A 12,067-nucleotide genomic window follows, 5' to 3' on the forward strand; every position below is an offset into this window, starting at 1 on the left:
AGTATCTGTGTGTATATTTACAGTGTGTGTGTGTGTGTGTGTTCCCCAGTATAATATACATTCCCAACAGTGGAATTATTTCTCACGTAACCTTACCCTTCAACCTACTTCATTAATCTCATGCTGTTTCGTCATGACAACCCTCCGGAGATACGCTAACAGCTACATGAAACCCCCAGAGCCATGACACTTGAGGTGTGATCTCCTAATGAAGGTCAGAGTCAGAACCAGAACTGGAACCCAATGCTCGGTGTGTCTGCCTTGCTTAAATGACACTTCACATTTGCTGCCTTTGGGGCTGCCTGTAAAACTCAGGTCATTGTCTAGCATTTCCAGATGGTTAGGAGCCATTTGGTCCCGGAAAATCCCCCTGGCCCAAATCAGATGATCCGTCTTTGTCGGATGAACATGTGGTCTTTGATTTGATTTGTGTTATTCGATTTCGAAGCCCTGGTCCTCTCTCGTCTCTTGGTGCCCCATTCTCCATGCGATGACCAGAATCGTGACGCCTGTGAGGGCTTCGGTCACCATCGACACACAGGCCAGTGCCAGGGACCAGCCGAAGCGGATGTCCACGCCGTCATCGAGGGTCTTGGTGCCTTCGCCGTTGAGAGCCAGGTCGAGTCTGGCTGCCACCCTGTAGGCTGCAGCCCAGTAGGCCACGTAGACGCACACTCCACACATGGTCACCAGGGCTACAACACAAATATATATTACATACATTATATAACTTATATACATACATATAGATAGAGAGAGAGAAGAAAGAGAGGAAACTGCTTTGTGTGTTTGTGTGAGACAGAAAAAGAGAGGAAGAGAGAGACTGCAAGTCAGTATTGTAGAGTTTAAGTGTATGTGTGAGTCAGACAGAAAAAAGTAAAAAAAAAAATTTAAAAAAAGGAAACAAAAATACTAAGATGGCCGCTTCTAACCTCCTAATGTTTGTTAGACAGTACTATTTTTTCATCATACTGACAATGAAAAATGGAGTTCATATGAAGTGCCTATTCTCTTTTAGTACAAGGGCATTTAGAACAATGCGTATTCATTAACGAAAGTTTCCTTTATATTAAAAAAAAACAAGGACAAATGAGTTACAGGAGTTGGATGTCTCTGTTGTTGGATCTCTCTCTAAAGCTCAAGCTGAAGCATCTGCAGAACCCGATGATGGGTGTAAACTTCAGTTAGCTAAAGGGGATAAGGAACACTATGATGGGTCTAACTTGGTGGTCGAACAACATGCTGTCATTCATCTGATTTGGCAAAATCCTCTCTACAAGAATTATTTGACCATAGATAATCATTCCAATGTCACCTTTTGATTTAGTGTTACACTCCCCTTATAGAATAAGGAAAGAATATATATTTTTGTCATGTTGTTTAACAGTTTCTGTGCTGTGTACATTGCACTGGGACCTGTGGTTCACACTTTGGATAACAGGGCACACATTCTGAGGAAAAGAGCAGAAACACACACACTCTCAAACATATATTCACTCTGAACACACACATACACACTTTCAAACATATATTCACTCTGAACACACACACACACACACACTCTCAAACATATATTCACTCTGAACACACACACACACACTCTCAAACATATATTCACTCTGAACACACACATACGTACACACTCTCAAACATATAATCACTCTGAACACACACACATACACACTCTCAAACAGACATTCACTTTGAACACACACAGTTTCAATTTCACACTGCCCTTACTAGTTTGCGCCGATGTTTATTTTTGTCGATTTGGGGGATTCCATCTGTTCATGCTTGATAAGGTTGACATCAGGGGCGGAGTGGACATCGGCACGACCGGGAGATTTCCCGGTCGGCCGGCCGGCCAAATGAGCTCACAAGAAGCAGCCTGCAGTCTGCCCTGCTTAGGGCTGTGAAGTTCATGAGCGGCCCATTGAGTTAAAACTAAAGTCAATCAAGGTTAGGTTCCCGTGAAAATCTCCAAGTTCTCCGACAGCGAAATCAGCCAGAAGTCCAACCAATATATATAACACTTGTTGTCTCTCTACATCTCACCCATGGTGTGTGTCGAACTCATTCTCATTAATCCAGCCTATTGATTTTAGTTTAGCCTCCTATCTTGATCTAATTCTTTTTATTCAGACATTACATAACTTTCATGACCACAAATATAAATTGGCCAGCGATCAAATTAGTTTTTTTGATAAATGAATGTAGATGAATTACGGATTTATTCTGAAACAACCAGCCGGCGCCAACTAGTGATGCGAGTGAGTTGAAAGGACACATTGTTGCGAATTACCTTTAGCTAATAAAGCTTTAAACCTACCCTTTATTGCCAATTATGTGAAATCCTCTCTACAAGAATTATTTGAACATAGATAATCATTCCAATGTCACCTTTTGATTTAGTGTCACACTGCCCTTATAGAATAAGGAAAGAATATGTATTTGTGTCATGTTGTTTAACAGTGCTGTGCTGTGCTGTGCTGTGCTGTGCTGTGTACATTGCACTGGGACCTGTGGTTCACACTTTGGATAACAGGGCACACATTCTGCTGAAAAGAGCAGAAACACACAAACACACATTCGCTCTGAACACACACTCTCAAACATATATTCACTCTGAACACACACATACACATTCTCAAACAGACATTCACTTTGAACACACACATACAGTTTCAATTTCACACTGCCCTTACTGGTTTGCGCTGATGTTTATTTGTATGGATTTGGGGGATTCAATCTGTTCATACTTTATAAGGTTGACATTAATGATATCCTATAATGAGAGTATGAATTCCTATGAATAAAATACATTATTTTTGAGGTATTGGGTAGTATTCTGGGGAGCCTTTACTTTAGGCACATTTGCCTGTGGCGTTGACTCTGGGGATACGGCTTCTGTGCTGATGAAGGGTTGGATGAGGCTACATCACGAAGAGAGGTCCTTGAGTACTGTTTTAAAGTGCCCAGGGGGAAAGAGATGGGGCCAACAGGATTGTTATTCCATTGTATTGTCTACTTTTGTGTTGTGTCTTACGGGAATGCCAAATATCCCCAAGCAGCACGGTATTAGCATTCAATTCAGGCTGGGGTTACTGGCTTTAAATCAACAACAGTTGGGCTTGACAGTCCCTCCTGTAGGACCAAAAGACTGCTGACCCTTTGATACTTTAAAAAAGAATAAAAGCACAAGCACAAAGGGAGAAATCTATAACCTGCACATCTCCATTGCTCTGCGCTGTAACTCTGCTGGGGATAAGGAGGTGGTGAGTGTGTGTTTATTTGAAAGGGACAGTGTACATTGATTAAAATATACCTGAATTAGATTGGTTAGCTAGTTTTCATCCGTGTGTGTGGGGGGGGGGGGGGGGGGGGGATGGGGGGGGTGAAAGTGTTGAACACCCTTACCACCAAAAATGAGCTGGATTCCCGTCACCACCAGGAGCCTGCGCGCCCTTGCCAACAGTTTGACGACACCGAGCACGCTGCTCAGCACCATTATGATCACACTGAGAGGCAGCAGCACCAGGAAAGCGCCGTGCAGGTCTGTGGGGAGACAGAGACAAGCAGAGCCATCACAACAGCGGAATCATCAGATCATCAGTGTTTTTGAACATGGCCACTTATTCAGTTCCCGTCATTATTATAACTGTTTTCTTTTCAACTTGCCTTTTACTCCATTCTAAATTGAGTTTATTCTCAATCGGGCTATACGATTGTTTTAATTACTTATTATTACTTAATGTCTTATTATTTATTTATCTCTTGGAGGGGCTGTGTTTGTTGACGTTGATTTTTGCACACAATTTAATCTCCAAGGACCACAGAGAATCAGGATTCTGCACAAAATAATAGCTTAAAGAATGTGTTATGCTGACATGAAAGACAAATTAAAACAATATTTGGAATTCCTGCAGTACTTTAGTGCTTACAACTCAGACCCTATTTTTGCCGCCAAAACTAGCGGAGTGAGGGCATGAGGGTCCCCAGACTCACGGTTCCCCTAGTTACAAACGGGGCCAGCTCGGACCCAATCTGCCTGACAGAACATGCATTTTTGTTGTTCTGTTGTATATTTTGAATAAAGTTTGTCTGTGTGTCTTGGTTGCGGCGATACTTCGCCGCAGATGACGCAACAGGATACAGGATCTAGTCAACTTCTATGCTGGAGTCTGAGACGTGTCCATAGCTAAGCGGGTGTTGGATGAATTTCTATACTGTGCAGCGGATTGGAAATAAAACTCAACACCACAGTATCTGTTCCCAATATAATTATTTTCTATCGTTTTTCCAGAACAATAGGCCTACCACTCCAAATCTGAAACTCAGTTTCAGCGGCCTGAAGTTAAAAAATAGCATGAAGCTGGACTCTCACACCTCACGTTGCTATCCACTGGAAGAGATATCTGAACGTTTTTTGAGGATGAATGAGAGGAGGATAGTGCTACAAGATCAAGCTCGAGAATGCGTTCCAGTTTGGCATGTTCAAACTTGTTGGAGTTTTGGATATTGGACATAGGACATTTCACGTTGGCTACAATAGATTCAGAATCAGAATCAGATTTTATTGGCCAAGTAAGTTTGAACAAACAAGGAATTTGACCTGGTGAAATGACTCTCATTGTGCTTACACATGATATACATTACAGCACAATACAAAACAAACACAACACAATACAATACAAAAAAAAACAAAAAACACAACACAATACAATACAAAAACAAACAGTGCAATGGTCTATGAAAGTTTGAGAAATACAGGAGCTGGGAATATACAATAGTGCAAAGAAGAAGTGGAGAGTGCAAGAAGTGCAGGGATAAAAAAAAAGATATGCTACATGGATAAATACTGTATATATGTTACTATGAGTTGTTTAATAGTGAGACGGCGAGGGGGAAGAAACTGTTTTTGTGTCTGAAGGTTTGTGAAAAGAGATCTGTAGCGCCTACCAGAGGGGAGGCGTTTGAAAAGTTTGTTAACGGGGTGTGAGGGGTCTGTGATTTTTCCTGCCCGTTTCCTGACTCTGGCGGTGTACAGGTCTTGGATGGTGGGCAGGTTGGCACCGATGATCTTTTCAGCAGACCTGACTGTCCGTTGGAGTCTGTTCTTGTCTAGTTTGGTGGCTGAACCAAACAAGACAGTTACTGAGGTGCACAGAACAGACTCTATAACTGCAGTGTAGAACATGATCAGCAGCTCCTGCCTCTACCTGACTCAGGTTTGAGCAAATTATCAAATAAATTGATTAAAATCCATGGCACAGACCATGGTTCTGGAATAATCTATCTGCAGTTGTGCTGCTTGAATATCAGCAGGTCGCTTTTAAATGAACAATCCAATGCCCTGTCCATGGTGCTGAAATAGCACATCTCATTGTAATCCACATTTCTCTCTGCCCTTCCGTCTCTTTAAGTTTCCCCTTGGATCTGTTTTGCATGTCCATGATAGGCTGTTTAAGGGCCCACTACAGGTCCCCGCCCCCTCTGCAATGAGCCACCAGACCACACCTGATATACTACTTAGCTAATCTTTGTTATAATGTAAATCTAAATAAACTACATTACATTACATTAACATGTACAAATCCTAACAATTACAACAAACCATCTCTTTTTTCATCTCATTTTCTCACAGTATTACTGTTGAAATGAGCCCTAGTGACTAGTGACTGTTTCACGGCAGAGATAGTGACATACACACACTCTGAATTTGATCTCTGTATTTTACCCATCCAGGGTAGTGATACACACAGTGAAGCACACTAAGCCGGAGCAGTGAGCTGCTTTTGAGAGCCCGGGGAGCAGTGATTGGGGTTAGGTCCTTGCTCAAGGGCACCTCAGCCGTGGATGTGGGCATGGGAGAGCAGTGCTCACTATGTCTGATTTAATGAAAATCTATCCTATATATTCCTTAGAGTCTAATAACAATGAGTCTTATAACAATGTAAATGTAAATGTAAGGCAATCTACAGCGGGGAAATTGGACGAGGGCCTTTTTTTGCTAAGAAAATAAGATGTAGATAAGATGGGCCCTCGTCCAATTTCCCCGCTGTAGATTGCCTTACATTTACATTTACATTTAGTAATTTAGCAGTCGCTTTTGTCCAAAGCGACGTACAAGGGAGAGAACAATCAAGCTAAGAGTATTAAGAACCTGGTGTAACAATAAATACTGCTTATTAAAATAGAAAACGACATAGAAGAATAAAAAAGAAGTGCGGGCCTGTTACTGCTTAAGTGCAGGCTAAGCCAAGGTGCCAGTTAGGAAGGGAGGTGCTCTCTGAAGAGTTGGGTCTTCAAGAGCTTTTTAAAGGTAGAGAGGGACACCCCTGCCCCTGCCTTGGCAAAGTATGCTATTTGCTCAGGAATATGCATTATTTATGGGGACTTTATCATTGTCTTCAAATCAAGCCTGAGAGAGAAATGTATCTACGTTAGAGATGCGCGGATGGGCTATTATTTCATCCGCAACCGCATCACAAAACGCATGATCCGTCCGCTATCCATCCGCACCAATTTTTTTGACCAATTTTCAAAACCGCACCCGCCCGTCATCCGCCTGTTGTTTTTAGGTATAGGCGCAAGAAAGTTCTTGCCTGTTCTTGAAAGGAGACTGATCCAATGCCGCAAAGATATTTAAAGGATAAAGCCCCTAGTATGAAAGCCTATTGGCTATGTTGTAGCCTATCCCCAGAATATTATCAGTGAAGTGACGTCTGTCTCCGATCGATGCTTAGGGAGAAACTTTAAAATAGCCAAGCACATCGGCAAACCTGACCTTACCATAGGCTAGTAGGCCTACACTTTTTTATCATTGTAATAAAACGCAATTTGGTACACCATTTTAATATGGTAAAATAGCCTTGTTTTTAGTTTAGAAGGAAACGAGTCTGTTAGCCTAATTCCGAAATTTCACCGCATTGTAGGCTTTATACTGTAACAACCCCAACACTTGCCTGCTTGCCTTGCAAATCAAAGTTTTCCGACTATTTTTCTTACCTTCTTTCTTAGCTGGTGATGTTACTGAGCTAGAAGTTCTGAACATCTCGCGCTGCCAATGCCCAATGTCACTTCTGAGTCAAATCACTCCATCATCTCTCTGAAATTCCTTATTCCACGAGTGGTAGGCTACAATGACTGGCTGTTTTAAAATATAACTAATAGCCTAACGAAACAAAATAACCCAGGCAGTTTCATCTACGACACGGTAAGGCTTCTTCCAATACTGACAGCTGACTCATAGCTTGCAGGTTTGCGGCGTTGCAAAGAGACGCGACATGATAGGCATCGTCACTTAATTTGAACTTTTTTTGCTTCCTTTGTTTGCTTTGTATGCATACACGGAACTAGGCCAATTTACTGCCTGATGAAAATTTGATTATTTAAAAATGTGCTTGGATGTAGGTAACGACATTTAACAATGTGTAGATATTTTGAATTTCGTTGGGTAAACCGCTACCCGCCCGAATTTAATTAAAATATTATTTTTTGTCACGTCACCCGCCCGATCCGCGGTTTAACCGCGGAGTCCGCGGGTGCAACCGCCAACCGCGCATCTCTAATCTACGTACGATAAAAAAGGCAGTGGCTTTACTGTGTTTTAAATTAGGTAGGCCACTTCACTTTGAAGTGGACTTCTGAAAGAATGGATGGTTTCCCTTTGCCTGTAACCTCTCTCTTGGGCTTCTCGAAGCTGAAATGTTCCGCATGTTAATCAACCTGAGGATTTCACACAACATTGAGCACATGTTAGGGTTAGGGATGGGAGGCAATGAACTGAAATTCCATTTTGTACCGTTATAAACTAAATTATTTCTAGTAAGCTCCTAGTTGCTGAAGACAGCTGCCTTACCCCATTCTTCACCAGTGGGTAGAATTTTTTTTTCCTGATGAAAGATAACTCTGTGAAAAAGTTACATGGTTGTGTTTTTTTTTTGCACAACTTTTCTAGAGAACACTGACTGACAGTGAAGGAGACACGACATCAGCTCTAGCACTCTCCCCACCTAAGATTTATTAACACCATCTCCAGAGAGTTTTTTTTTTTGCACAGCTCTTCTAGAGAAGGGAACACTGACTGACAGTGAATGAGACACGACATCAGATCTAGCACTCTCCCCACCTAAGATTGCGGCAATGCAAGCTTTCATCATGAAAGACCATCTCCAGAGAGTTATAGCAGCACTGGAAGGTTGAAAAGGGTGTTCATGAGTGATTCGTTTCAGCGGGTTTGCACCACCATGCGTGCTGAAAGACTTTTGTGTCACAGGATACGCATCGGACAAAAAAAAAAGAAAAAAAAAGAGAACACACAAATATTCTTCTTGAGACAGCATTCTGTAGACGGTGAAAATTGCTTCCGGGGGGAAAAAAAGGATATATTGACCTATTTTTATGAAGGCCTGTTACAAATGGCAAACACAAAACCATGCATCATGTTTAGCCAATACAAAGTTAACCTTGGAGAGGTAAAATAGAGTTCACCACCCCCCCCCCCCCCCCCCCCCTTCATCTCCCCCCGGCCCAGCCCACCTCGCACCCCATGGACTGCACTGCAACTATTGATGCACCTCAATGTATGTAGATATATTGCTTTTTTTTTAATTATATTAATTAATCTATTTATTAATTGTTATTTATTATTATTTAGCTGTGGAAGAAGTCTGTTGCTGCCTCTAACTGTCTCGTTGTCTTTGTGACAATGACAATAAAGTACTTTGAACTGAACTTGAACTTGAGTAAACAAACAGTAAATGGCCAGTGGTATATAAAGAGCAGGAAGTAATCCAAGGCAGGAAGTTACCGAATATTTTATGTCTTGTTTTTCTAAACAGAACCAATCAGACTTCCATGAAACATGACGAGAAAAGGTTGCTATGTTTCTGTTCTTCTTCATTCAATTGATAGAAACAACACACAAGCAAGCCAGATGATCCAAAGGGGGGGGGGGGGGCGTCTATGTGTTCAATTCTGTGATTCCCTCATACCAATTTCGCTATGAATGAAGACATTGTGCTGATAACTACTGTCTCACTTCGGTGACGCACATCCTTGAATAGGGAATAATCTCTGCCATAAAGCCCAGTCACATTCAGAGAACATTTGTGACACCTTTAAATGACAGAGTGTACCTGAATGACCAGGGAATAAAATAACTGCCATAGCTGAGGTTCGGGGAACTCAGAAGTCAGAACATAGCCTTTAAACTGAACTGACGAATGGAATAGAGCCTGCATTCAGACTTACCCTTTGGTAGAGAGAGAGAGAGAGAAAGAGAGAGAGAGAGAGAGTCATTGACAGGAGTTGCCACTTTCTCCATGAGTCATGTCAATCTGCTCCTATACCGCTGCATTGTGCTTCAGCTTTAGGACTCGCTAGAATGGCGGCCCATGTTCTGCATCATCAGTGATTTGCAAGGGCACCCACAGTGTCTCTCTGATTTCAACACACCCTCCCACTGCGGCCATTCGCAATTTGCGTTATTTACAGATTGTAGTTAACTGACACTATACTTAAAGCCTACAGAAGTAATCAAGATACTTCAAGGAAGGAAGTTACAAGCACATCCATTTTCACCTTTCCTCCTTAACATGTCTCATTACTGTCAAGAGCTCGCAATCAGTGTTTAATGATTTCCCATTTGCGTCTCCCAACACTCCCTCACATTCCCCCCGAGTGGAGAATACAGGAAGAGTTTTTCCTGGGCAATCATCATCAATGCCTCCCAGGAATTGCAGACCCTGGTGAAAGACTTAACTTAGTTTATTTATTCAATGTATTATTATTATTATTGTTATTACAATTATTATATTTTATTAATTGTTTATTTTAAAGAACAGTTAAGCAGACAGTATAGCACTAGACAGTATAGCACTAGTACTTGCCAGACAGAGGACTTCTATGACCCTTGTCATACGTCTTTATGTGTTTCTTTGGAAACCGTCCTGGTTTCATCAGAATAAATTGGCAGTCAAATTTGTGATAGTTTTATGGGCTAAAAATGTAATTTCATGAATAACATTCCCGATCGACGTCTGGAAGTATGATGTCATGGTAATTTGCATTTGAGATTGAGACTCTAGCACATGAGAGTAAGTGTTTATCCAGTGGATAGAAAGAATAAAACCACAATAAACTTAAAATGTTTCCTATGCAGATTTAAGGATAAGAAATAAGACACGTTTAAACATAATATGAAACCACATGTAGCCAATAAGAGCTTCAGAAAACAGTTATAAGCTTAATTGCTACATAATCTTTACATTGAAGACAGAGGAAAGTATACTTACGTAATATTTGCATCTCTGAATATGTGAAATTTCCACCATTTTTAAAGGGATTCACCAAGGGTAAGCATTGGCTTTGAACTGCAAAAAAAAATTATTCAGAATGTTCTGAATTCAACTTTGTAATGAACACAAAAAAAATTGTATTCTGAAATTGATCTTAACTTACAGTTACAAGTTCTCCACAGTCCAGTGTGCGAGCTCAGAGACACAGAGGAGTTGAACCTCTGCTCAGAGACATAAATGATGTACCAAAAGTCAGTTCCAATGGCCACCAGGAGACAGACAAAGCTCAGGAGTCCAACGGCGCCTACAAATCTGGTGAGAGATGTCATGGACAGCCTCATGCCTCTGCTTTTTCTGCCCTGCCGCCCAGGTGCTGGAAGTGAGCCTGACGCTCTGAATGAGGGTGTGCTGTGCATCTGTGCACTCCTTCTGGGCACAACCTATCTGGCAGACCCTGCGAATGAACTGCATCTATATCTAGGAACGGTCACAGGTACCGCTATCAACCAGGAGATGGCAATGTGGTTTACCCCTCAACCCTGATGAATGATAAAGGCTCTCTCTCTCTCATTCTCTCTCTCTCAATTCAAATTCAATTCAAAAAGGCTTTATTGGCATGACTGCATACAATACAACGTTGCCAAAGCATGTTTACATAAAATGTACAATCAAAATTAATATTAATAAATAATAATAATAATAATAAAAAATAAAGATAGTTACAATGTGGTATATAAACATATAGCAGGTTAATTGTCAATTATTAAACATCAAATATTAGTTATCGCTCTCTCATAGACACACACTTAGACTTGTCACAAATGATATTGTGTAGTGTGCAATGCACCTCATTTCATATACGTAAGGGATAACGGCCGACGAGCTGTGCAGTTCTACGAAGTTAATGGACGCTGCGGGGCAAAGAACACCACGACGCGGAGCCACGACGTTGGTCCGCAGAAGTCCCGTTTACAACATCCAAAAATGTTTTTATTATTAGTATTAGTATTATTTAGAATTTCCTTTATCTTTAGGAAATTTAATATGCATAATAACCTGCTGAATTCTTGATTTGAAGCCTAGTGCTCCCGTTAGAGAAAGTAGTGCCTGGAACCGGCTTTTTTTTCAAAAAACAAAACGTTACGTTGGTTGTCAATGGTAACCATTCAAGAGCATTGATATGGAACGGCGATTTAACTTTTCTACTGGGACTACGTCCAAGGTGTGCGGTTCCACGAACTTAATGTACACCCCATTAGCCAATCAGAAAACAGTATTTCGTTCCAGAGGGAGATAACAAGTAATAATAATAGCTATTAGAACAGATCATATAGACGCAATTCCCAGGAAGGGTTCTGTGCATACAATGATTAGTGGTATTTCCAGGATTTTAGACATAGGTGACAAATGTGAGCGTGAGCACAAGATAAGGGGTGAGGGCAGGGGCGCCTGCAGAAAAAAAAAATGTGAGGTAGGCTACGCACATAGCCACCAAGTAAAAGGCACGCCCGTTCACACACACACACACACGCGCGCAAATAATGGGTTACAGCCAAAACGCATTGCCCTTCCTATTGAAGTTGATTCTCCTTCTGCCAGTTGCATCAAATTGTTTTAGTACTTCTTCGCTGTCGATTTCTAAATCCGTGTGAATATTCATGAGAGCAAGTCCGGTCAGTCTTTTGTCATTCCTTGTACATCGTAGATGTTAAGATGCCTCAGGGCTGAAACACACCAAACGTGTTTCTACGTGCCGCGCGTCGCGT

General features: G+C 41.4%; 1 protein-coding gene across 1 annotated transcript; it reads right to left on the reverse strand.

Annotated features, from left to right (window-relative positions):
- Positions 1–432: 432 nt before the first annotated feature.
- On the reverse strand, positions 433–10,717 carry LOC308379213 (transmembrane protein 114-like; the record flags this gene model as incomplete). Its single annotated transcript, XM_080856271.1, has 4 exons — positions 433–695; positions 3,418–3,555; positions 10,299–10,376; positions 10,465–10,717. The coding sequence occupies 4 exons, from the start codon at positions 10,715–10,717 to the stop codon at positions 433–435; spliced, it is 732 nt and encodes a 243-aa protein (XP_080712397.1).
- Positions 10,718–12,067: the final 1,350 nt, after the last annotated feature.

This window comes from Sprattus sprattus (genome assembly GCF_963457725.1).
Source record: "Sprattus sprattus genome assembly, chromosome: 18".
Lineage (NCBI taxonomy): Eukaryota > Metazoa > Chordata > Actinopteri > Clupeiformes > Clupeidae > Sprattus > Sprattus sprattus.